General features: G+C 37.1%; 5 protein-coding genes across 10 annotated transcripts; 3 read left to right on the forward strand and 2 right to left on the reverse strand.

Moving 5' to 3' along the window:
* Window positions 1–101: 101 nt before the first annotated feature.
* LOC119995044 (aladin) lies at window positions 102–7,402 on the forward strand. 3 transcript variants are annotated; one of them, XM_038841403.1, is made up of 15 exons: window positions 102–312; window positions 426–481; window positions 580–765; window positions 1,507–1,621; window positions 1,795–1,894; window positions 1,974–2,153; window positions 2,342–2,400; window positions 3,270–3,357; window positions 3,446–3,521; window positions 4,169–4,268; window positions 4,487–4,538; window positions 5,562–5,699; window positions 5,882–5,969; window positions 6,496–6,562; window positions 6,998–7,402. In XM_038841403.1, the coding sequence occupies exons 1-14, from the start codon at window positions 255–257 to the stop codon at window positions 6,556–6,558; spliced, it is 1,359 nt and encodes a 452-aa protein (XP_038697331.1). In that variant the 5' UTR covers window positions 102–254; the 3' UTR covers window positions 6,559–6,562; window positions 6,998–7,402. The 3 variants fall into 3 exon arrangements, with proteins under 3 accessions (XP_038697331.1, XP_038697332.1, XP_038697330.1); XM_038841404.1 differs by lacking the exon at window positions 6,998–7,402 and adding an exon at window positions 6,805–6,986; XM_038841402.1 differs by lacking the exon at window positions 6,998–7,402 and having other exon boundaries at window positions 104–312; window positions 6,496–6,771.
* A 392-nt stretch (window positions 7,403–7,794) lies between these two features.
* On the forward strand, window positions 7,795–10,053 carry LOC119995045 (50S ribosomal protein 5 alpha, chloroplastic-like). Its single transcript, XM_038841406.1, has 3 exons — window positions 7,795–8,027; window positions 8,533–8,914; window positions 9,536–10,053. Exons 1-2 carry the CDS (start codon window positions 7,862–7,864, stop codon window positions 8,892–8,894), a joined length of 528 nt encoding a protein of 175 aa, XP_038697334.1. The 5' UTR covers window positions 7,795–7,861; the 3' UTR covers window positions 8,895–8,914; window positions 9,536–10,053.
* A 642-nt stretch (window positions 10,054–10,695) lies between these two features.
* Window positions 10,696–12,100, forward strand: LOC119995046 (50S ribosomal protein 5 alpha, chloroplastic-like). Its single transcript, XM_038841407.1, has 2 exons — window positions 10,696–10,921; window positions 11,591–12,100. The coding sequence occupies exons 1-2, from the start codon at window positions 10,837–10,839 to the stop codon at window positions 11,944–11,946; spliced, it is 441 nt and encodes a 146-aa protein (XP_038697335.1). The 5' UTR covers window positions 10,696–10,836; the 3' UTR covers window positions 11,947–12,100.
* A 577-nt stretch (window positions 12,101–12,677) lies between these two features.
* Window positions 12,678–16,412, reverse strand: LOC119988045 (E3 ubiquitin-protein ligase At1g63170-like). 3 transcript variants are annotated; one of them, XM_038832957.1, is made up of 4 exons: window positions 15,941–16,412; window positions 15,066–15,185; window positions 14,024–14,165; window positions 12,678–13,152 (listed from the first exon to the last, which is right to left on the reverse strand). In XM_038832957.1, exons 1-4 carry the CDS (start codon window positions 16,339–16,341, stop codon window positions 12,991–12,993), a joined length of 825 nt encoding a protein of 274 aa, XP_038688885.1. In that variant the 5' UTR covers window positions 16,342–16,412; the 3' UTR covers window positions 12,678–12,990. The 3 variants fall into 3 exon arrangements, with proteins under 3 accessions (XP_038688885.1, XP_038688882.1, XP_038688879.1); XM_038832954.1 differs by having other exon boundaries at window positions 12,678–13,149; window positions 14,024–14,321; XM_038832951.1 differs by having other exon boundaries at window positions 14,024–14,321; window positions 15,941–16,411.
* A 419-nt stretch (window positions 16,413–16,831) lies between these two features.
* Window positions 16,832–23,708, reverse strand: LOC119995396 (alpha-L-arabinofuranosidase 1-like). 2 transcript variants are annotated; one of them, XM_038841876.1, is made up of 18 exons: window positions 23,467–23,708; window positions 22,621–22,828; window positions 22,258–22,312; window positions 21,474–21,685; window positions 21,035–21,156; window positions 20,767–20,920; window positions 20,249–20,318; window positions 19,466–19,611; window positions 19,312–19,357; window positions 19,154–19,206; window positions 18,864–19,008; window positions 18,553–18,671; window positions 18,390–18,461; window positions 18,207–18,310; window positions 17,868–17,924; window positions 17,580–17,775; window positions 17,339–17,476; window positions 16,832–17,114 (listed from the first exon to the last, which is right to left on the reverse strand). In XM_038841876.1, exons 2-18 carry the CDS (start codon window positions 22,795–22,797, stop codon window positions 16,965–16,967), a joined length of 2,016 nt encoding a protein of 671 aa, XP_038697804.1. In that variant the 5' UTR covers window positions 22,798–22,828; window positions 23,467–23,708; the 3' UTR covers window positions 16,832–16,964. The 2 variants fall into 2 exon arrangements, with proteins under 2 accessions (XP_038697804.1, XP_038697805.1); XM_038841877.1 differs by lacking the exon at window positions 23,467–23,708 and adding an exon at window positions 23,035–23,159.
* Between the last annotated feature and the right edge of the window lie 1,383 nt (window positions 23,709–25,091).

The raw sequence follows: 25,091 nt of genomic DNA on the forward strand, positions 1-25,091 counted from the left end.
CTATAAAGCTAATTACTCCATAATTTACAAGTAAATTAATTTAATTCCTGTCATAATTAATCCAGCAATGGAATCTAAACGGGATGCTGCTCTCTAATAAATAAATTCCCTCCAAAACAATCTGGAAAGTCCAGAGTTGAAACGGGTCGTCCGTTATCGGGTCCGAACGTTCGAAATCAATTAAACCCTAAACCCCAATTCACTTTCACTTTCTTTCGTTACTCATCCGATTCGATCGACTAGGAAGAAAAAGAATGCCTTCGTTTCCTCCTCCCGGATCAGTCACCATCTGCGAAATCAACCGACACTTGAGTATGTACTCTCTCTGTATCTCTATATATATCTACAGTATATATACATGCTACAGCTCAAATGAGTGTGATTTTTCTCTTGTAACGATGACGTATACGTGCGATACGCCGCAGTTACTGCCGAGGCTCTCTCTGACGATCTAGCTCGGGACTCTTATGGGAAAATTCTCGTAAGCAATTTTGCCGTTTCGTTTTTCCTGTCAATTGTTCAGTGTGTTTGAATGTTTGTTAGTTTGTTTTGAAATTTTGGAGTTTCTTGTTGGTGTAGGGAATGGTATTTAGCGCTGTTCCATTTCAATCGGAGCAGCTGGTATCTACACCGAGTCCAGAGCGGGACACCGAACGTCAAGAAAGGACAAACGGGGAGACCGCACAAAGGAAGATTGGTTTAGCATCAGCATTGCGGGGGATTGTCAATGACTCCCTCAAGCGCCTGTTTTATCATCCAAATGATGTAAATTTTCATGTTATTTCCTTCAATTGCTGCCGCACAATTTCTTTCAGTTTTTTGTTATTGTCTGTTGTGCTAATGGATGGTGGAACATGCTGTCAATGAAATTCTTCACATGACCATTTACAAGTAATCACCTGAGAAGTTTTCCTTCAAGTGTTCCTGTGCTGTTGGGGTGATTAGATATTGCAGAATCCTATATTTTCAGCGCCTTTCTTTCCCCCAGGGTTAAGTTGTTTCTATTTGTTGGAACTGTCAAAGAGGCTGTTTTTACTTTTTAGGTTTTAACAATTTATGTTGTAAAGAGAGTATTATTAAAGGTAGGGAGGGGACACCACCCATTACATCAAACGAGACAGAATCTCATTTACAGCTAGAATGCACTTTTCATATATCCAAGGAAAGATATTAAACCTTATCCTTGGAAGCTCTCTATTTTGAGCTAGTTTCTCTGGATCCTTTGCGAATGATTGATATCCCTTGGCTTCCCTTGGTTCATTAATGTTCGCATGCAAGGGAGGGAGTTGGGGCATTGAAGGTGCTTATGTCTATAATTCTATGCTGATGCATCCATGTCATCACTTATTGCAAGGTTTCTCAGATTTTTTATGCATGTCCAACAAAACATACATGGCTAGTAACTTATCATATGATTATTTGTAATCTAATTTATGTACGATTGACATCTATGCCAAAGGGTGTAACAGTAAATAGTATTTTATCTCATGTTATTTTTCTTAGTAGGTAAACTTGTTACCAGAGGTTAGTCTTCAAGGAGTAAGCTGGCATCAACATAAACATATAATTGCATTTATTTCTGGACCACATCAAGTGACGGTACATGATTTTGAGGATGCAGGTCAGTAATCATATTTTTTTTAAAGTTTTCTTTAGCTTAATCATTTCCTCATTGTTCAAGCCGTTACTCTGTTATCTTTACGGCTCAGTTTTACCGGAGAGAACTTGCTTCTCTTAACCCCCCCCCCCCTCCCCCGGGGCGTGCTTTCAAATACCAATTTTATGTTTGAACAGACGGAAAGGATCCTTGCATTTTAACCAGTGAATCTCAGAAAGACATAAAAGTTCTAGAGTGGAGGCCGAATGGTGGAAAGTCACTTTCTGTTGCATGCAAGCAAGTATCCTAATTTCTGTTAATCACTTTATGATATGGAAAGCCTATGTAGATTCTCAACAATTGGATTACATTTCAGGGGTGGTATTTGCATTTGGGCTGCTTCCTATCCTGGCAATGCAGCATCTGTGAGATCTGGTGTCTCTTCATATTTGGGAACACTCTCTAGAGGATCTGGAACTCGATGGGCTCTGGTGGATTTTCTTCGGAGTCATAATGATGAACAAATTAGTGCACTCTCATGGAGTCCTGATGGAAGATATCCATACCAAATCCATTTCGCATTTCTTTCATTAATTATGTGACTCATAAACTTCTTTCCTGGAGCCTCTTGTTTACCATTATACCTGTCATTTACATATTTATTTTATGTTTTTGTGTTTTTTTTCTTATTTTCTGCGAAAATCTCAAGTTGTGTAATCTCTAATTTCCTTCACCAATCTTCACATATTTGGCATCTGGCTCATACGAGAGCGCATCATTCACCATATGGGATGTTGCTCAAGGTAAACCCTATTTTTTTTTTTTTTTTTTTTTGTGTAGAAACCTTCAGCTGAATGGTTTTATTTTGCTTCTTATGGCTTTAGAATCCTTTTCTTCTTCACTCAAATTAAATCAATGATCTTTCTGGATAAATTTAAAAGTAGTATGATGAATATAGAAGTTCTTTGCAATTTGGTCCTAGGCAAGGATGGAGATGTCACCTCCCCCTACCCCAACCAGTGGGGGACCCAAGGTCTATTGGCTGGGGGAAAATTTATAGTTATTAGGGGCTAGGATAGAAATTTGAAAACTTGATGGGGGAAAATAACAAATTTTTATAACACATAAGTACAATTTGCTATATCATTAGTGTAACTATTGTTTGAGTGGGGTCAGCTAACTATGCTTGGGTAGGCCGCTGCGGCGCTGCCCCAAACCACAAATGGAAAAATCAGCATATGAAACGATGCCTCTGCAGATTGGCTGTGCACATTGTAGACTATGCTGAAAGGTTTTGTTTTGTTTTTTTGGTTCTACAAATCTAGATTTGTTTAAGAATAATATATGGCTAAGGAGGATTTGGAATGCTTGCTAAAAGTGCTGAATTGAAAATTAGTAGTTGTGTATGTAAGAGGACCAGGTGCCAACTGACAAGTGACAACTACATACTCAAATCTGTTGAGCTGTCTTTGAGTATAGAGGTTTTAATTGCAGTCACTTCATTACAAAACCAAAGTGGCCGCTTTGGGTTTCACCTTTTTTATATGATAAATGTTTTGTGGTTCTGTCCCGTCTTATTGTCTTACATATATTTTACAGATTATCTCTGTTTTTGGGAAGATCTAATCTTTAATGTCTGCAGTTTGATGTCCTTATGTTAATATAATTCCAGGGGTGGGCACACCTATTCGAAGGGGATTAGGCGGCATATCAATGCTAAAATGGTCACCTACTGGAGATTACTTTTTTGCTGGAAAATTGTATGCTCACTATTCATCAAATCTCACGATTGTATTGTTAAACGATTCTATCTAGGATCTCTATGATATTGATTATGTTCTTTTACAGTGATGGAACATTTTATCTTTGGGAGACAAACACATGGACATCAGAGCCATGGTCTTCAACAAGTGGCTTTGTCACGGTATTGACTACTTTTGGACTGCATTGCCTGCTTCTCATTCTAGCTTTCATTTTACTTGTCTTGATATATTTGATGATGTCGGCTCAGTTTTTTTGTTTTTTTTTTTTTCTACTTTTGTTTTTTTAATAATTGGTACAGTGAGGTAAATAAAAAAATTTACATGCATGTGATATATTATTTTTCTTGCTCTTTATTTTTTGTGCGAGGGATGATGTGGGTTTCTGAAAATAACTTTTGGGCAAATTTTGTAAAAGCTTATACGATGAAGTGGGCTAGGTCTTGGTTATCCTACCTATTCCTGATTATGAAGTATAACCAATTCTTGATTGCAAACAAAAGAAAGGCAAGGATATTTCACCCCATAAATGATGATTTTTGATGAAATTCTATGAATTGTGTATTGTTTTTTCTTTGTTTTTCTCTCATTCATTTTTTTAATTTGCTATTGGGTTGAAAGTGATCACAATTTTTGCATGGCATGGAATCCACAGCTACTGATGTATAGTATCATTGCATTTCATCTGCTTTTTCCCCCAAAAAATTTGCTTTTATCCTGCTCCTTGTACTTTTAGAAATTTATACTTGTTTTTTTTTTTTTTAATGTGAAGAAATTTATACTGGTTACCAATCATGTATTATGTTGTCAGGGAGCAACTTGGGATCCTGATGGCCGTATGATACTGGTTGCTTTCTCTAGATCTTCAACGTTGGGTTCTATTCACTTTGCATCAAAGCCACCATTATTGGGTATGCAACCTCAATCTAGTTCACATATTTGATCAACTCATTTATTATTTAGCCAGTTCCTTAAATTGAGGCACCATGTAATGCATGGTAATACTGTTTGGTCGTAATGCCTACTGTTTCTGTATATCATATATTCCTAGGTGTTCTTAGGGACATTACCATTGAATGACTCTGTACAAGTAAACATGACTATCATGTATTTGTTCTTTTGTCACCAGATGCTCACCTTATACCGGTTGATTTGCCAGAGACGAGTTCCTTGAGTAACAGGTATAAATAATAAAAATTCTTTAGTTGGAACTCTCACCTTTATTCTCAGGAAAAAAGAAAGACTTTCTTCTCAACTTGTGGAATGCTTTGAGGATTTCCTTTCATATGAGTGAAATATTAGAAGCCATTGAGACTTAAATGAGCTGGAAACAAGAAGTTATGATGGGACTACGTTTTGGAATATACTTTGATTGATTTAACCTTTCAGTTATTTATGTTGTATTTTGGTTAGCTGTCAAATTTGTGTGTCCGTCAGGTAGCTGCCTATCCAATGGTCTTGTAATGTAATGGCATGTCCTCTCCTCATAAGCTTGGAGAATCTTACTGCCTAATCTCCTTTGTTTTTTTTTTTTTTTTTTTTGGTTTTATTTGATAAAAACTTTTACAAAGGTGCCCTTTTGAACTGCATTTCCTTCATTGTTTCATTGCTTTTAGTGACTATTGTTCAATATATACATGCAAATAATAAAAGTAATAAACTAAATATTAGAAGAAATGAAATATTAAATATTGATATAATAGGAAAAAAATCTAACATTTGAATGATTTTTGGAGTGAAATATATCTAATCGTAAAATGATTGAAATGAGGAGCCGTATTTACCAAAACTCTAGTTCAATCTCATTCAGTCACTTGTTTTTGTTCAATGCTTGTATTTTGTTTTTGTTCCCTGTGGAACAGCTTGCCTAATGAGCTGTGCAACAAGCATAAGTGTAGCGCTCTACCTTACTAACAATGAGCTCTCTACCAACTTACTTGCCTGTCCCTTGGTAAGCCTTGGTGAATGCAACATGCAATTTGTAAACTTTGATGCCCAGATGTAACTGACCAAAGTTTCAGTATCAGTTAAAAGATAAGGTCCTTGTATTCATCACTTAATAGGACAGATATAGTACACGTAATAAGTGTGAGATATGTGTATTTTATAATTTGTTGAACAGCATTTGCACAGATTTTTTTTAACAGAAGCGATTGTGTTTCCTTTTTTCCCCGGTAAGTGTGTCATTGTGTTATATTGTACAGTCAAGGAATTGAGAAGATAGCCTGGGATGCTTCTGGTGAACGATTAGCCGTATCTTTTAAGGGAGGGGATGATATTTACAAAGGTCTTATTGCCGTGTATGACACTAGAAGGAATCCTTTGATTTCTGCCTCACTGATGTAAGTTATTTTTATGAACAGTTCCATACTTTATGGTTCTGTTGCTTAGTGTTGTATTTTTTTCCCCTTTTTTTGATAATTTGCTTAGTATTATTTATTTCATGTATAATTGTAAGTTGTATAGTTGTTCTCGAATTCTATCCTTCGCCAGTTTTAACCTACTTACTGCAATGTGAACTCAGTGGATTTATAAGAGGACCTGGAGAAAACCCCAAGCCGATTGCATTTTCATTTCATGGAAAGTTCAAACAGGGACCGCTGCTTTCTGTTGTAAGTCCTCCTTAACTCCTTGATTTTAACCTTTTGTTATTGGACTGGTGTATGACTTAACTTTTTCAAATGCCCAAACCCAATAACACGACTCATTAAGGTTCGGGGTGGGTGGAGGGGGGGGGGGGGGGAGCATTGTGAATGTTGGTCTTGATTTCTTGATTGACACAAAAGGTGGGGGGTGGGGCTGGGGTTCTGTAGGTTTTGCCAATGCTCCCCAACCCCCAAATGGAGGGTTTGCAGTTGTTAGGCATACTTGTGTGTTTGAAAGAAAACTGCCCAAACACCTCTATATGGATTCCTCTCCCAAACAAGGTTTTCAAACTTAAAAACCACCTCACCAACAACCTATTCCAATCCTAGGTAAGTTTATTTATGGGTTCACAAAGGACTAGAGTCTAACAAAATATTGTGATGCCACCTTTTCTAGTTCTTATGGTTTAGTTCATGTTCTTTTCAGTACTTTACACGACAAACGGTTTCATCTAGTGATGTACGCATTTAGACACTGTTTTTTCTTTTGCAGTGTTGGAGCAGTGGATTCTGCTGTATCTACCCACTTATATTTCGTTCTCATATTCTTCCTTAGGAAGGTATATGTCTATCTACTATAATCTTGCTACCTATAATATGTATGCTATCACAAAAATACGTTTATGTGCATCTCATTAGTTCAGTTTGGGTTTTTATTTATAAGCCAGTTTGCGTTATCTGATCAGTGATTTGAAAGAATTAATTTAGCCTTCCAAGAATGAAATTTCACAAGCAAACAGTGTCTGAATCATGAACTACTTTCTTAGAATTAAGCGAGTTTTTCTGAAGCATCTTATTGCAGTTTTTGGTGGGTTGGGAAAGGAGGCATTATGAATGATTTACAGTTTTTTTTCCCCCTTTTATACTCAAAACAAGATTGGTGGAGCCAATGGAATGCCATATGGATATAGTACATTCTTAATTTCGTCTTGTTCCATTATTTTTGTACTTGTAATTGAAATCTTTACTGATAACTGTCATATCTGTCTTGCCAGGGAGTTGGTGATGAATTTGGAAGTTTATTTGGTCTCTATTTTCTTTTTTTCTGTTTTTCTCTCTCGTCCATACTGCTGGTTCCTTGCATTTTGTTTCTCTTCCTTATTTTTCTCCCCTCTTGTTTACTCTGATAGCCGCTTGTCCATAATATGAGATCCCATGTTGACGAAATCTAGTGAAAACTTTTCATGTTTAAGATGTGCCACTGATTGCTCTTACAAGTTACATGGCTTTCTACTTCCATTTTTTGTTTTGGAGACCTACTTTTCCTTTAAAAAGGATGCGACGGTCTTGAGAAATTGTTGTTGTTGTAGAGATTATGAAAGAACTGGAAATGCCTTGATCTGTAAGCCTGGATCTGTATATTAACTCGTTCAAAATCTTTGGAGCTATATCGTTTCCAGTGATGTGATTACTTCTTTTCTGAAATTGCCAAAAAATCCAGCAAATGTGGCTTCTGTAAGGGTAGTCATTCTTAATGGTATAAGCAGTGAGATTCGTACTTGTTCACTCATGGAATGTAAACTTCATGGACAGATTGTAAACCAGCTAACAATTTTCATTTATTGATATTTCCTTACTTTGCCATTGAGCCTTGATCGGTTGGTTGAATGGTAATTACGTTATATATGGATGGACTTATCCTTGTGGGTTCGACTCATGTTCCTTCTCTAAGTTCCTGATTGAAAGAAAAAAAACTGCGCCACCATGACCAGCGGTTCAGGACATTTATTATATTGGAAATTAAGTTGGGCCAAAATCAAATTGAGCCTGCTTATAAGTTTTAAGACGTCTCAGAGACTCTGATAAAAGGAAAATCAGATTTCAGACTGCCGACGCGCGTCAAGAGAGCCGGTGGGTTTATGACCCAAAACCCATATTGGCCGGTTGAATTCCGATTGCAAAGAGGAGAGCTAAGAATGGCTCTTCTCCTCTTTTTCGCTCCTCCAGGACCACTCGCTTCCTCCTCCGCTCCGCATTCTTCGTTCTCGTCATCAGCGACCACTTTGGCTGTAGATGCTGCAACAAGTAAGACTGTCCTTTAGCACACGTAATCCTAACTTCTTGACCTCTTTTTCGCAGTTATATCTTGTGTCTCTCACCTGTGATTACTTCTTTGAGGGGGAGGAGGAAAGAAAATAGTAACCCTAGATTTTTTATAAGGGGTAGAACGTTTTCTATGATCTCTAATTATTGGAGAAAACCGTACTGATCAGAGCCAGCGATTTTTGTCAATCGTAATTGTGTTGATATGGGTCTAATTGATCGGATTTTCCAATTTATGAATGATTGCGTTAGACACCATATTCTCGTACTAACTGGGTTATGTTTCTGTGTTAGATTTTAGTTTGGGCTATACGTATATTGACCTTTACTTCGTTCTATTACCATAAAGCTTTGTTTATCGGCCTTTATATTACTCTATCTGGGTTTTGTACCATATTGCAGTATCGGTTTTTCTGTTGGGGGTGTGGGTGGTTCCGTAGTTGCGTCTCCTTTCCCAAAGAAGTTTGAATCGTGTGTTGGCCTGCAGTTTCTAGGTTGTACATAAAGCCTATTGATTTATGCTCAAACTCTCTTGGGGAGATTTGCTTTGATAAGCTCTTTAGTGCTTCCAGAAGGGGAGGAATTATTGCGAAGGTATCTTTAGATGTAGAGGAAACTGGTCAAGATGGTGAAATGGCTTTATCTGAGAGTGATGATGATGATGAAGAGAACATCCCGTTTGTCAAAATTCCATTGGAATCGAACTTGCAGCTGAAGCTGGAGCAGAAGATGAGGATGAAAGTGGCAAAGAAGGTTAGGCTTCGGAGGAAGAAGCTTATTAGGAAGCGGAGGACGAGGAAGAAGGGTCAATGGCCGCCTTCAAAAATGAAGAAGTTGAAGAATGTCTGACCTTTACCTTGTGTTATCTAGTAAGGCTGACTTACCCTCTTGCTTCTAATGTCCTTTCCGTTTTATCTTTCTTGTTAATTGGTATATTGTCGTAGTCTATTGTTTCTGAAATATATATATTTTAAATGAATCTATTGTCTTTGGCTAAAATTCTACTTATTTTGAAGTATGCATGTTCAAGCAGAGTGAAAGATTAGAATGTCTTTATTCTGTGTCATGAAACCCGTATATTTTAATTGTCTGTATCTTGTTGGAAAAGTTCTATTCTTGTTGAGTTAGTTACAAAATGGCGATTTTTCGTAGATTCTTGATCCAAATTGAAACAATAAAATTACGAATACTCATAGACTTTTGGTAAGTGCTGTATTTGTTGTATTGTGGTTGACGCATTGACGGTAGATATGTTTGCATAGTCCTATAGTGGTTTTAGCCTTTTAGGTATTGTGTTTATATCTGCCACCTCGAACATCGCATGCATAAATCTTCTAAAGCATAAGAAATATTTAAATCTATAAATGTTTTGAATTTTCTGGATTTTAAAGAATTCGATTTGATTTTATGAAACCTGAGTGCTGCTAGTCTCATACAAAAGATCTATGAGTCGTGCTGCATACTAAACAGGGCAAATGATGAGATTACAGGTTTTGGCGTATTTGGTGAGCTCTAAAGTGTTGGAAGCTGGTATTTGGATGTTAGCTGGTCTCTATCAGGGTGGAAGAGTAAAACTGTGGGAGATCTGATATCCTTTTTGCTTTTGCTTTAAGTCTCAAAATATTTACATGCACAAATGTTTTGTTGACTGGGCTGCGTAGCAACCGGCCTGAGTCTGGAACAATGATGAGGTTTTATAATGGCTAAATTCGGCTGACTATATAGTATGTGTCCAAATTTTTAGTTTTAGACTGTTTCTGGTAGGTTTCAATTCCCCTCTTAGTAACCCTACACTTTCTTCAGAAATTACTAGCTGATCTTTTATTTCCAATGGCAAACTTGGTAAGACTGTAGTTAACTGCGAATCTGGCTATTAATCTGATTTTTTTTTTTTTTTTTGGATTAATGTGAATTTGTACTTGGTTGGTGTAGGATCTACCCCTGAAATGATTACTTCATACTGTACTGATACAACATCTTTTTATAATATTATGTATATTGAATTTCTTGTTACTTCTCATTTATACAATCCCTTCTAGCATATATGCTTTACTTTTCATTGTTTTCAGTACATTCTTCTTTTTGTTGAACCGTAGAGTATTTGATTTCCCTGAACCCATTTGTGCAGGTTATAGTATTAGCTTTAAGCTTAGGTTAGAATCTATTGACTACGATAAGCCCAACGGCTATGGGCTTAGCCTGGGCTTGCTTTAGTGGACTTATCTTCCTCATCTGTTGGATTAATTAAATCATGTTCTTAAGATTTGGGCTTGAATTTTCCAACGTAACTGTCAATAAACTAGGATGTTTTATGGTTGACACTTGACACGAGCCTAACCTTTTATAAGGTCCACTCTAAACGCCTGCTTGATCCATGAATTGAACTATAATAAGCCCAAGATGAATGGGCTTAGTTTGGGCTGGGCTCTTTAACTCCAACTTTCTCACAGTCTTTAGATAACTGGGCCTCAGATTCAAGAAATCCCTACAGAACGCTTCTCGATCTCTCTCTTTCAATATATCACATTCGGACAGGCCTATCCTTGACGGCTCCAGCCTCGAGCATGAAAATTGATAAACATGACCTGGGCCTTGGGAATAATAAGGGCCAGGCTTGAAGCCTTAGCCCAATCGATGTTTTGGGTCAGTGAAACCACAAAGTCCATAAGAACTGATTGGGCCCCTGGCTCGCAGAGGAGATTGTTCCATGGGCTTGTCCGATCAAACCAATCCAATCTCCGAACCGCCGGAAATGATTTGTGCTAGAGACCAAAGATAAGAGTGCAAACAAATGTCTGTCCACTGCTTCAATTCTATTCCCTTCCTCTCTTCACAACCTTTTCCATCGTCTTCACTCTCCATCACCGCAACCCCAAGTAAGTGCATCTTCTACCATTTTTTCAGTAATTTTGTAGATCAAGAATGATTTACAGGGAGGAAATATTTAATGGATGCTTGATGTCGATGTTCTTTCTTTCGGCATCATTTTGCATTCTCTGCTGACTTTTGCTGTCTGATTACTTGCTGTTTCTTGACTCCCCCACCCACTCTTTTGTAGTATATCCATATATGGTTTGTGGTAGCAGAGTAAAAGCAATTGGGTACTTCAAATTTGGTTTTTGAAGACATTTCCTTTGAATTGGAGCTGTTTGGTTGTTCTGTATGCTGGGTTGGGCATTTTATCGAACATATTTGAAGCTGTCCCTCTTGTCTGTGTGTCTATGTGGGTGGGGATATTGAATCCACTTATGATAGGTCTTTGAAATGCATAAAATTCCCTTTTTCTGTCTGCAATTGATTCGCTCCTTTGGATTATGCGATAATGTGTGGATTTTGGGTTGATGTTGCGTAAATTAAACTGAAGCAGAAGAATTTCATAGTGTAGGTGATCCCTCTTCACAATCACATCACACGAAAATGCAAGTAATTTCACTTCATTGTTACAACTTGTAGTTGATCTTTGTATCTCCTTAACTATGGTTATCTGCAATTTTTTTTTGCCTGTATTTCACATTGAACAGTATATTTGGTATATTTGTTTCCAGTTTCTAGGTTGCACTTGAGGCCCATCGGTCAGAACCCAACATCTTTCGATGGATTTCAATATTTTGTGTCCCTTAATGTTAGAAAAACTGGGGAAGTAATTGTCAGAGCTTCATCTGAGACCGATGAAACTGGTCCCAAAGATGGTGTTGAACCTCCTTCAGATAACAAAGAAGAGTCTGTTCCAATTGACAAACTTCCCTTAGAGTTGAAGTTGCAGGAGAGGATGAAGCAGAAAATGAAGATGAAGATGGCAAAGAAGATAAGGCTCCGCAGAAAGCGGCTTGTTCGCAAGCGAAGGCTGAGGAAGAAGGGCCGATGGCCTCCTTCAAAGATGAAGAAATTGAAAAATGTCTAACCTTTGCCTCAAGTCAGCAGGTTAAGTGCTGAGCTTTGTCTCTCTTGTCCTTTTGATTTGTTTATTGTAAGTTGCAAGAATGGATATACTGGCATTGGTAACCAGATGGAACAATGAACTAGATGTTATTTGGTGCTTTTCTTTGTTTCCCTGATCTTATTACACCATAGTCTGTTTAGGGTTTACTATCTGAGGGTTTGAACTTTGAAAGCTGCTCTACTACCTGTTGACATCACCAATGAGAGGCAACTGAAAAAACACTAGATTTGAAAGGTTCCTAAACATGTTTGCCTTTCCCTGACCTTATAGCTAACTTTTGGGGTTTTAGGGGAGTATTTGAACTCTTGTCCTACATTGAGGAAGTGGTGGGTTCAACCCCTAATTCCTATTTTAGAAGATACCATATGATTATATCCTTTTGTATCAAATAGAACTTCAAAAAAATTTTATGGAAGCTAGCTCACATTCCTCTTTTCTTTATCACAAGTCAAAATGTGTGTCAATAATCCAAGACCATATTCATTCATTCCCCTGTATTGTAACACACTAACTGCTGTAATCAACTGTGGACAACATAGTGCAGCTCCCATATACTTGCAGCAGATCAATCCTTTATTGGGAGGGAGGCTAATATAAAAAAAAATGGCTACCAATGCAGCACAACAATCATTATTAGTAGATTATATTTTTGCAACATCAATTGACCTGGAAATTGATTGCTCTATATCACTTGCTTCAGACATTTCTGGATGTCATGGGAACTAGTCCATGTTCAGGCTATGGATGGTTTACTTAATATACAAAAATCAAGTTGAGAAAGAAACCAATTCTATTAACAAAGAGCAGAATGTCATAGCTTTTACAGAGTCAAATCACAGGAAACTCCTCCCTTTGTCACCTTCCCTTTCATATAATTCTCCAACGAGTAGTAGAACAGCAAGAAGAATGGCTGACTTGGCTGCGCTGTTATTCTGAATCCTCCTCTAAAGAGTTATAGAGCCTATGAGTGTCAATGTCAAATTCTCAAATCAGTAGGATAGTGGATCAAACCAGTGTGTCACCCCTGCGAATATTGAGTTTGCAGAGAGGGCAAATTGCATTTATCCGAAGCCATTTGCTGATGCATCCACAATGGAAATGGTGGTTGCAGGGAAGAGAATACAGCTCTGCTCCATCTATGTATAGGGAGAGGCAAATGCAGCACTTCTGGAAAGCCAACAAATTTGAAGTAAAATTATACTCTTTTAGCAGGGAAAAAAGACGATGATGAGATTTTACATACGCATCTGGTTTGTGGTGAAAAAGGAAGAAAAGAAAAACTGGAACAAAATGGATACATGATTTGATGATGATGATGAGATAAGCCTTCAAGTTCAAGTGTATAAGTATAAGATAATTAACTGAGTGATCACAATATCCATTTACTAAAAGAATTAGAGGTTTAAGGGTTCTAGGACCATGTTGGATACTCCAAATTGTACCCAACCCATTCCTCGACAAACAAAGTGCACAGCATATTACAAGCATAAAACCACAATCAAATTACATGTCATCGGGTAAACTTAGAACTATAGTCATCTTGCGAGACTCATGCTTATCTTAGTTACAATCATGCAGACAAAAGTTGCAGTAGACGATGTAAACAGCATGTTTTTTAATCCCTATGAAATTAAAAGGTGGGGGCTTCTAGAAATAGGATGCTCATTATTATTTCCTTTATGGCAAGCCAAAACGAGGACCAAAGATTTCCATGTCTGAGGTCAAACTGTAATAATGCAGGAACAACTCCAACTGCATGACCATTACGTTTAAAGTAACTCCAGTGTTATTTATTACTCTTGATTTGCAGTTGCAACTTCAGTGTATTGACATCATAAAGTTAATATTACTTGGCATATTTAGATCATTATACTTGACTTTAGTGTCCTTGTCTTCCAACAATGGAATTTGGAGTTAATAATTCAACAGCGAATGGCATACATCCTCAATCAGGTGCATACACACACATTGTGGGTGAAGAAGAAGTCCGGCACAAATAAAATCAAAAGATAGGGAAGAAAAGAGGCAATATGCTTACAGAATCATCTGGATGAAGAGCAAGTTCATTAGAAGAACTATCATCGCCCAACTCCAACCTTGCCCCCAAAGCTTCTTGCTTCTCATCAATGTCCAATTTCCTAAATTGATCAGCTTGCCGGTATCTATACTTTGCTAGAGTCCTGATATCAGCATCAGAAGCACCTTGTCGAGTTGCTACAGCATAGGCAATAGCTACAAGCGGAATGCAGCAAAAGATGGCAAAGAAAACAGCTAATGCCATTCCAATGCAAAAGATTATAAAGAACACGTCAAAGGCTAGAAATACCACTGTTAACCTGCACTTCACGCACAGGACCCATTATTTGAGTTACCACATGTATGTCAGCATGTAACACATAAGAGCACACCAAGATGTAAAAGGGTTCCATTAATTGAAAAGACTTTTCCAAGAATAACCAGCTCGAGTGAAAAAAAAAATCCAAATTCTATTTTTGGATTTCATAGATGATAGAACCATTCGCATATAGTCAGGAGAATAGGTTGATTTAAAAGAGTTAAATTAGAACGGAAAGTAAGAAAAACAACTTCAATAAGGTTGTGGAGCTTAATGCATGACAGAATTGCAAGAAACATTTTCTAAATTGATGGAAAATATATATATATATATAGCTTCCCAACTTTCAGTTAGGATGATTTGTAAATCAGACAGTTGGAAACTACAATGGATGTTAACACCTGCTATTCTATGACAATAGAGAGTTCGGATTTATATTCTTCTTTTGCAAAAGCTAAGGAAGAGGGATAAATGTATGAAAAAACCTCCGCCAGTTCTGCAAAGAGAACTATATATGATGATAAGTGCCTCACAGCTGAACCTATAACGCAACTAAATCCCTACTTGACTGTTGGAAACATAGTGTTCCTAACTCAATGATTATTATTTATAGATGCACACACAGTTTTTCAATTACATATTTGATGAGCATTATTTGAAGCGTTATATGGCACCAAATGTTGCAGCAGTTGCAAAAGACTAAGTGGCTATAAAGCAACAGGCATAAATCTCAACATGCACTTACCAGTAGAGACGGGGAGAATCTTGTAGAAGCGGTTGGCCACCCGTTACTATCCAATAACATCCAATGACCCACCAGACGGATGATATCACAGTGTTAAGTGACTCCAACCATTTCACAATGCTGAAAAATAAGCAGAAGGATTGTTTATACATGATTCACTTACCAAGACACGTTTCTAGTTCCAGCAGCATTTAATAAGCTCAGAAGTATAAAAAAATTAGCGTCTATCTAAGCCAGTTCATCCAATTAAGTGATATAACACCCTATTATTCTCAAAGAAAAACTGCCAGTCTCTTCCAAATTCCCTGAATCTAAACCAATGAGGTCACTACTATTTAAAAGAATGCATACCCCTAAGTTGTACTTGCTCCAAGGATCCAAGGTTCCACATGACAGGTGTCTATCACATCCTAAACAATAATTGCAACAACATATAACCTCCCATTCAGATTCTTACCAAATTTCAGTCCTTTATTGAAACTAACAACAAATAATGAGTGGGTGCCCCTCTTTCTTTCTCTCAGAAAACCCCTTCTCACCCACCTTTTCATTTTCACTTTCACAATGCAGATTATAAAATTTTTTTATAGGTATAGATGCGCCATCCAAACAGCTCAAACATAATAAGCCTCCTTGTCCCAGTAAGCAAGGTGTATACGCTTCACTTAAAAGAATACAAAAAGTTTAACATGAAAAACCGACGAGCATTGATTAACTAAAATTCCGAAAGTAGCATAATTTTCTCAGTATCTAAACAAAACCTTGCAAAAACAGCAACTTTGAGGAATCAGGCTGAATTCCGTCAAACCCAATACAGAATCAATGAATAAAATATTTCAAAAATGGAAATAAAATGTGATTCACCAAAAATTTACCTGCTTTGACGCTGCGAAGGCGACAGTTCCCCCAAACAAGCACGGTCATCACAGCGATCATTCCGACTCCGAAATTCAAAGTACACGAACCCCAGATGCAATAAGCACTGAAAAGCATACCCACAGACCCAGACCCTCAACGGAGTAGAGGGTCTCTCTTTGATAGACGACAGGAGCACCAACACGGATACCGCCACAAACGCGAGGTTCCATATTACGTCAAGCACTACGATCGGCCTCGAGTAGTGGTGATCATTACCGACATTTTCACCGCAGAATTCGTGATCGTCGTCCGATCGAGGAGTGATCAGACGGCTGAGAGGGAGGAAGAGCGTGGAAGTAATGGTGGGGTGACGGAGTAGCGAATAACTGCATCTGCTACTTCCTCGTCGTACTTCCATTTCTTCTCCTTTTGGTATAAACACAGCGAGAGTTCTAAATCAGATTGGGTGGAGTAGTAGTTTACTTGGTGGTCAGTGGTACTAGCAGTTGTACTTAGAACTTAGAAATGTGTTGAAACGTTGCCGTATTATACCTCCAAATTGTTTATCTTTTTTTTTTTTTAATTTTGTTAATATTATTATTTTATGTTGGTGTGATGGGACCCATATGAGTCCTTTCAAGTACAGTCGAAGTCGAAAGTATCGAGCCATGCAATCCACTTTAATAATATGTTTATTTATTATAATTATATAATGGATGAAGACCTAAATTGGATATTTGAAGTGTCTAATCTAAATAATAAACCGTGTTTAAAAATTAAAAAAATTAATGTTTATTAATTATTACAGCTATTATGATCTGGAAATTAATCATTATGATTTATGAGATCAATTGAAACTATCCATCATATATGTTATCTAGATAGGTAAGTAATTGGGAAAAGTGGAATGATCCAAATATTCGGAGTTTATATAGACCAAATTATTTACATGGTACACAAAGATGTCAGTTGTAACGAATTATTATTTATTATTGAAAATTATTACATTCATAATTTAAATTACAATTTTTTTTTTTATATTCAGATTGAGGCCCTTGAAGAAGAATCTGTTCCTTTGATCAGGAAATGGTTTGATTCTGTCAAGAAATCAAAGGAATTGATAGAGCGTGGAGCGAGCACAACATCTATATCCTCGGTCATATCTTCAAGCAATGTTATAGTTGGCACCACCTGCATATAACATATATAATATATATATATATATAAACACACAAATATTACCACCTTAATCGACCTTACTTAAAGCCGCTAATTATCATTAATTGTAATATATTCGACTCAGATCAAGGCGATAAGACTACTTCTGTCGAAGATTCTGAGAACGTTTTTCAAGGGTATGAGCCTTCATTAGGCGTGGTATATAGAAGTGAAAAATGATTCAGATAGACAGATACCTTCTTTGGTTCCTTGAACGAGTTCTCGTCCATCAAATTAGCAGCTGTGTATACAGTCTTTGATGACCCCAACGAGTTCAACCTCAGCCCATCCACGTCGATTCTGAGATTCACTGAGCTGCTTCCGAAGTTCACAATCTGCAAGCGTTGGTTATTGAAAAACTTGAGTGATTAGCTAAAATGTCTGAATGCAGGGTACTTGTTCACGGGGAAGGAGAACGTATAAGAGTGAATCAGAAACCTTTATTTTTAGGTAACTTTTCATATCATCTGTTTGCCAAGCGATTGCAGATGCAATAAGCGAACTAGAGGCGTTGCTTTGAAGTGTTGCATTGAGCAGAGTTGCTCCACTTGACTCCTTGAAGAGATGGTGCACCCAGTAGCTAGGAGTTCCGTAGAGCTGCCAAGAGTTGAAGACGATCGCATCGGGGTTCCATCTTTAGAAACAGAAAGGTCTCAAGTATCATTTGACAGATAGATAAAAATGACAGCGGGATTCTGTACGCCGATCTTAAAGGGAAAGAAGTACCTCCTGTCGTTGGAATTTACGAAAAGAGGTGCATAGCTTGCCATCTCAATGATATCACTGCAGAGGGAAAATAATTCTCATTAGCTCTTCCTATTCAAGGAGGTATATTTTTCCAATCACGAATATCATGACCCGAGAGATCCTTTTCGAAAGGGATTAACTATGGACCAGAGACATCATGAGAAGCAATATTTGAAATTATCAAGCAACAGATAGTCGCGTTTTCCCCAAGAGAAGAAGGAAAAGTAAAACAGACATCTCAACTCGTTACATAGTCGAGCATTGACATGCACATAGGCAAATATAACAAAATGCAAGTTCATGCAGACCAATGCAAACCTGTTCTTTTCCAGTCCAATAAGGAATCCAGCTTCAGCTAATGCTGCTAGAAAACTTCCTGTGCCGGCATCTTTTCCAGTCACAGCGTACTCACTAACAAAAGCCTGAAATCAAATGACAGGCTTAACCGCCATATTTATTGACAGACAAAATCATAGGTCATTAACGAGTACAGCATAATACCTTTGGACCCCTTCGTGGAGCAAGATTAAATCTACTAGACTTCGAGAACAAGTCACTAGCAGATGTATAGATCTGTTAAAGGTAAGGAAAATGCTATTAAAGTGTCGCCCAACCAGTAATCCAGTCCATTAATAATTGATAAATACATGAAGTGAAGAATTACATGATAGTCATAGATATCAGCAGGGTGGTCTAACGGTTGGGAAGATCCATCACAGTTCGAGATTATTTTGATGTCTGGATAGGCACGCTTTATGGCATCATAGAACCTAAGATAATTTCCTGGGCACATAAAAAAATGAATTGGTAGCAGTGAGTATTTCAATACCTTTATCGTCCAGAATCTAGAAGCGCTATTACAACTAGAAAATATTCTGGCAAGCTTATGGTAAGCTTTGGAACCAGAAAAAATGTATGTTAACTAGTTTATTTTTGTAAAAGAGGTCTCAATTAGACTATATAAGTTATGCAGACCTCGATAATTCTTTTTCCCACAGTCCTCGTTCCCAATAGCCATATATCTCAAGTCAAAGGGTTCTGGGTGACCCATTGCAGCTCGAACAGAACCCCATTTCGAATTGGAATCACCTCTAGCAAACTCAATACTGTCAAGGGCCTCCTGCGGTCAAGACAAAAAATTACATATCAGAGACATGTATTAGAATCTTTTACATAGCAAGAAAAACTATTAATGAGCACTTACACTTCCATTAAGAACACGCAACAAAGTTAGCAAACTGAAAATCAAATATTTGCATGCATACTTGTATGAAAGGTAGGACTTTGGAAGTGTCAACTTGATCTTGATGGCTGATTCCTGCAAAATTGAAGTAACCCAGAAAACAAAGGATATGGTCAAGCTTAATCAACCTCAGGTTCCAATGAGAAAACAGGTTTACACAACTAAGCACACAAAAAGTACCATTATTAATCACCCATACAGGCAATGCACCAAGGTCTTCTGCTAGCTGCAAAGATGATTAAACGCTCAAACTGTTATGTGCAGAAGAAAAACGAAATGAATTCTCTTAAGAATTATAAACAATCAAGCGTCGACAAAGAAACAAGATACCCACTTGAAGAAATTCAAGATACCCAAGTCCATCATCGGTCCAGTACATCCAAACATCACCAAAATGACCAGGTCTTTCCTCCCAGGGCCCAATGGATTCCTTCCAGCGAAATGCATCTCTTAACCACTCACCTTCGACAAAGCAGCCACCTAGTGAAGTATAATAAGATAGTACACCACTCCAATTGGAATCTCAAGAACCAAAGAAATAGGATGAGATTAAGGCTATGATAAACAATGTAGAAAATTTCTGTTCGTGATACTTATTTATATTGACCAAGGAAAAGGCGAAGAAACAGGAAAATAATTAAAATAGGAAAGTCAAACATTTTTAAAAAGCTTCATGTGCTCTTAACTTCTCACAGAGCAGGTTTCAGAATGAAAAAAGAAGCCTTATAAAATATAGCTGATGGAAGGACATCGATAAGACACAATATTACTATAAATGATTTTATGAAACAGATGCATCAAAAAAACTTCAAAAAATAATTAAAATAGGAAAGTCAAACATTTTTAAAAAGCTTCATGTGCTCTTAACTTCTCACAGAGCAGGTTTCAGAATGAAAAAAGAAGCCTTATAAAATATAGCTGATGGAAGGACATCGATAAGACACAATATTACTATAAACGATTTTATGAAACAGATGCATCAAAAAAACTTCAATTATGAATCTCAAAAAGGCCAGTGTCACCGAATTCAATCTGAAATATCTCGTACGGACATATAGCAACTCTTATGAAATGATCCAAACTCTGTTATAATCTGCTCATACATAAACATTTATACCTGGAAATCTGATGAATCGAGGCTTTATATCTGCCAACATTTTAAAAAGATCATTTCGGAAACCATGACCCTGTTCCAAGAAAAAGTTTGTAGAAAGAATTACTGATATGGCATGCATGTGGCAAGGCACACTAAGGAAATGTTTTTGAATAAACAATTCAGAAAATAGCAACAAATGAATATGTTGTTTGTATTCAATAACTTCTGTAACTTGTTTAACTTCTGGAACGGTTTAAATCAATGCAGAAGTTACAAATCTACATGCCAACCTCCCAAAATTCTTGTTTTTGTTGGATCCTTAAACGGTCAGAAAATATGAAAACAATTCTGGGGTAATTAACCATTTAAACATTCCAAAGCCAAACATGACCACATGTTTTCCTGCCCTTGCATAAGACCAAATCAACAAGTAAAGATACCCCAGTTACCCACTTATCAACATCCTTGTCTTAACACAAGTATTTCACACGTAATAGCACATAATTGATTTCTGGAAGAGAGTGAGTAAAGAGTGATACCTTGTAGGTGTCCAAAGGCATAGCCGATACTTGATCGAACCATATTACCCCTTTTTGGGATGTTGTCAATTGAAGTCTTGAACTATGATCTGCTCCTACAGCCTTCAACAGAACTTCTGCCTTTTTCCAGTTTGACACATCAGCAGCAGAAGCTCTGCAAGTTGCAGGAATTTAAATTTTGAGCACGAAAAAAGAAAAATCAAGAATAGCACAAAGGCATTATGCTGTACAGAAAAAGAATAAAAGATACTACTCAGATGGTGCTCACATGATGTTTGCAGTGGCCAGAGTTTGCAAGCCATTCGAGCTAGTTAATGATACAGACACATTAATTGGTCCTGATGAGCGAACATAAAGAATCACCTTGTAGATCTTCCCTTGTTCAATATTCTGAAGTAAACATAAGAAAAGGATTTTGATTACAAAAGAATCGTCAGCTGAAAATGAAGGAAGAACAAAGATTTCACAGAGATCAGGCAGCTGAGATCTAATGATTAAATAGAATATAATAACCCCTTTATTTTTCTGTAGGTAAATTTCACGATCTTAAGCTGAGCACACAATTGATAATTAAAACAGTGCAACATTAAGCAATGTTATGATATTAGAAAGCATGGCAGAAGGGATCATATTCCACAGAAATGGATATTTTGAAAATGGGGATGCACCGGATTCATTATAAGACAACAGGTCTCAATAATTCTCACCATGCCCCAGTATCCAGGATTATATACACCAACTCCGCCAGATGGGCAGATATTACTGCCCTGGCTATCACAAAGCACATCCATTCTCAGGGCAACCTTATTACGTTCAAAGGATGATGAGCGGTCTGTCGATAAAATTATAGAAGACTCGTCTCCAATTACAGACCATGGATCAATATTTGAGGGAGTGTTAGGGCCCCCAGCTTCAAAACCTGAAAAAAATTTGTCACAAACTTCAGCTTCAAAACCTTTGGAAGGCAGAACTTAAAATTTTAAAATAGAAACAAAATTAATTGACTTAATCGCCACGTAACAACTCAAAGGTAAGCTGATTCCCCAACAAAACATTAGAAATCAATTTAGTCTATGTTGTCCCATTGTTAATGGTGTTCCTTACCAGGTCTAACACCTGAAAGTTTAATTGGAAATGATAATTCCAAACATCTTAATCCCGCAAAAGAGGTAATCTTCTTTGGAATATCCAGATATAACTTCCCAAATTGTTGTTGCTGGCGACATGGTAAAGTATTATTGATCTAAAGATTTCATTTTCCAACCAAAACCAAATTTAGCTTTTCTAGCAAGCAATTGCCGTTACTTGTGTCCCACAATTACACCATATGCTTCCAGGTTTCAAACCTGCTCTGATTTATAACACTGTAATGACCTTTGTAAATGCATCTAGCAGGCCCAGCCGAGATAAACCCGAAACATCACAAATCATAGTGAGAAATTTATTCTTTCTGTTTCCAACTTTCAGAAGTTAAAAGAATCAGGGATTGACCTCTGTTGCTGACGAGCTCTGCCCACAGCCCGCCAGCGCCGGCATGGTTGATCTCCTGAAGAAGAAAAATACCAGATAAGCACGAAAATGTTTCTTAAAAGATAACAACTACATGAATTATATGGAAACTACGACTAAGTCACTTCATTGATTTGCTTTCGTCAAGTTCATATCTCAATGCCTGTGCGCATACATAAACACTTAGCATCCGACTGTGTGACGTAACATTAAAAAAAATATCTAAAAAAGAAAGCAGTTCAAGAAAAAGACCTAAAAAAGAAAGCAGTCAATGAAGGCAACAAAAGATGCATCCATTTTTAATATAGCAAAGGAGGATCCACACTCTCACGTTGAGAAACCAACCTCGAAGAATATTCCAAATAGTGTTTCAGGTATTGGCCGCCTCGCTGCTTCAGATGCATCTACAAGCAGGCGCGCAGTCAGGTTTGCATCAAGTCCAGCTGAACATTGATACACAGAACAACAGCCAAAGATGAAGAAAACCAAAAGAAGACTCCAAGGAACCTTGCAAGAAGCCATTGTTTGTTCACCGCATTCAAAGTCCCACGGCCTAATATACCACAATAAAGCAGCTAATGGTGTCAGTCTCACATGTAGGTGCAGAAGAAAACAAGTTTCAAGGATAAAAAGAGCTTTGATCTGCTCAAAAGGGATGCAGTCACAATCTGATCAATTCACATAAAAAAGGCATAACAAGCACTATAGACAGAAACCACATGACCCACTTTCAATCAGCATTTTTGTATGTAGACTCACCCAAACAGTAATGTTGCAGATGAACAACTCAATACAAAAAGAGAAACATAAACAGCAACAGATAAAACACAGATTAAAGAAAACCCAACTCAAAAAAACATAAAATTGAGAATTAAATGCACTATAAATTGAAACTCCACAACCCACTGTGAACAAGTATTTGGACTCAACCAGATAGTGTAATGTTTAAGCAACACATAAGTCAAACCGGTGACAATTGTGCTGCGATTCACATAATGAATACAAAACAGAAACTAGATACAGCACTTGGATTAAACAAAACCCAAAACTTTTTTAACTAAAAAAAGAGTATTAATTGAGAATTCAAAACAAAACCCAGATAAAATTAGCTGCAACTATGATCAAACAACCCCATTAAAACCACATATTCCAATCCAACGGTCAATTCTGTCATTAACACCACAAATTTACCTGGAACAAAGACTAGAAATCAAGTGTCTCGTTGTGGGTGTTCCTCGGATATATCAAACAGATGAAGTGAGAGTCTGATGACTGAGGGTTTTTTGTTGTTCTGTGAGTATTGACTCGGCTTTTGAAGGGTTTAAGAAAAGAGATTTGGTCATCCTGCAGACGCCGAGTGATTCGCCCTTTTGGGTTTATTGGCAGGAGATCGCCTTGCTTACACGTAACCAACTGGTCCATGGAAGCGGATTAATTACAACTTTCAAGCAATTGATTCGTCCTCCAATCTCCATTGAAAAAAAAATTATTTTTCTTTTGTGGGTCACCTAACAAACATGATCCAATCTTCAGTTTCTGGCTCGCTAGTTTATTTGACTGGTTGTTCATTAATATATTTATTTATTTGTAATAATTTGTTGAATTAATTCCTACCCAATCCTATCCAGCTCAACCTTATCTTGACTTTTATTGGTAATTTGGCATCCAATTCAAGCAAAAATAACACTGTCCAAATGATAGTGTCCTTTCTCTCCCAAAGTTGGTAACTTTATATTGTAGATTGTCTTTTATTTGATGCCTAGCCTCCACTCCAAGACATTAACCACAGCATTGTACTTGTCCACATTATATCATATTATGACTTCATCAGTACTCAATAGAGCAACTCTTTCCAAATGAGCCAACTATGTAGTAGTTCTGACCGAGTTGGCTTGGGATGAAGATCCATGTTTGAGCTCAACGATCATTTAATTTACATCTGATCCAATCCAAACTCGTGTTCTTTTTGATAGAGATAAATCCTCCTCATGATTATTCACCATATCAAGTCTGTATATATCTTCTTTAATTAGATGCATGATTATCTCCTTAGTCAATCACATAGTCATCTCCTTAGGTTAAGTTTTGTAATATTTTCTTACCAAAAATGTTATAACGTCTACAACCATGATGGGATCTTCTTGTATTATATATTACACAAAAAATACAATAAAAAATAAGAAAGAATTTACCTTATTCAATACATTCTTTTAGTTTTAAGTTAGCTATTTTTTATGAAACTAATTTTGAAGCATTACACAATTGGTATTGCGTATCGATTCGAGTTTTGCTTGACCTATATTTGGCTTGATTATATGTATACAAATAATAGAAATTCACCATGTTCAAATATCATCACACAGAAATAGAGCTACATTTTTTTTTCCTTATCTGAGATTGGAATTTGATTATTCCTTTACTCAAAAGTCTCAAATGCATTGCACGGGCTAATAAACTAGTTGAATAAAAAAATCAAGCAGTACTGGTTTTCCACATCAGACAGCAGCATTTTTTCTTCTCTTTATCAGCTGACGTGCAGTGTGTTATCTTCCAATGTATGGCCTCCACTCAAGACATGGGAATCATTGGTACTTATGTGGAAAAATAGAGAATACTGTCACATCATTGAAATGACATTGTGGCAACCATATATTATATGGCTAGTTCATAGTTGTATAATTGGGGCACATTTGGTGACCCCCCAAAAGCCTTCAGCAGTGTAAAGCCCATATTAGCAAATAAATGGCCCAAGGTCAATTGATAACAATGGCGGCCCAAGATTGAAGCCACTCTCCTATGGCCCATGGGCCCATTAA

Source organism: Tripterygium wilfordii, chromosome 3 (assembly GCF_013401445.1).
Source record: "Tripterygium wilfordii isolate XIE 37 chromosome 3, ASM1340144v1, whole genome shotgun sequence".
Lineage (NCBI taxonomy): Eukaryota > Viridiplantae > Streptophyta > Magnoliopsida > Celastrales > Celastraceae > Tripterygium > Tripterygium wilfordii.

What these genes read in the sequence shown, in the direction of transcription:
- LOC119995044 (XM_038841403.1), top strand. Translation starts at nt 255, where the DNA reads ATGCCTTCGTTTCCTCCTCCCGGATCAGTCACCATCTGCGAAATCAAC. An exon ending in TGTTTTATCATCCAAATGAT is followed by an intron (nt 766 to 1,506) that starts GTAAATTTTCAT and finishes TTTTCTTAGTAG; the next exon opens with GTAAACTTGTTACCAGAGGT. An exon ending in CATATGGGATGTTGCTCAAG is followed by an intron (nt 2,401 to 3,269) that starts GTAAACCCTATT and finishes ATATAATTCCAG; the next exon opens with GGGTGGGCACACCTATTCGA.
- LOC119995045 (XM_038841406.1), top strand. Translation starts at nt 7,862, where the DNA reads ATGACCCAAAACCCATATTGGCCGGTTGAATTCCGATTGCAAAGAGGA. An exon ending in GGCTGTAGATGCTGCAACAA is followed by an intron (nt 8,028 to 8,532) that starts GTAAGACTGTCC and finishes GTTGGCCTGCAG; the next exon opens with TTTCTAGGTTGTACATAAAG.
- LOC119995046 (XM_038841407.1), top strand. Translation starts at nt 10,837, where the DNA reads ATGTCTGTCCACTGCTTCAATTCTATTCCCTTCCTCTCTTCACAACCT. An exon ending in CTCCATCACCGCAACCCCAA is followed by an intron (nt 10,922 to 11,590) that starts GTAAGTGCATCT and finishes ATTTGTTTCCAG; the next exon opens with TTTCTAGGTTGCACTTGAGG.
- LOC119988045 (XM_038832951.1), bottom strand. Translation starts at nt 16,341, where the DNA reads ATGGAAGTACGACGAGGAAGTAGCAGATGCAGTTATTCGCTACTCCGT. An exon ending in CCTTCGCAGCGTCAAAGCAG is followed by an intron (nt 15,186 to 15,940) that starts GTAAATTTTTGG and finishes CTTATTTTTCAG; the next exon opens with CATTGTGAAATGGTTGGAGT. An exon ending in CTCTTCATCCAGATGATTCT is followed by an intron (nt 13,153 to 14,023) that starts GTAAGCATATTG and finishes TTGGCTTTCCAG; the next exon opens with AAGTGCTGCATTTGCCTCTC.
- LOC119995396 (XM_038841876.1), bottom strand. Translation starts at nt 22,797, where the DNA reads ATGGCTTCTTGCAAGGTTCCTTGGAGTCTTCTTTTGGTTTTCTTCATC. An exon ending in AAGTCCTACCTTTCATACAA is followed by an intron (nt 19,009 to 19,153) that starts GTATGCATGCAA and finishes TCTTGACCGCAG; the next exon opens with GAGGCCCTTGACAGTATTGA. An exon ending in TGGGAAAAAGAATTATCGAG is followed by an intron (nt 18,672 to 18,863) that starts GTCTGCATAACT and finishes TTATGTGCCCAG; the next exon opens with GAAATTATCTTAGGTTCTAT.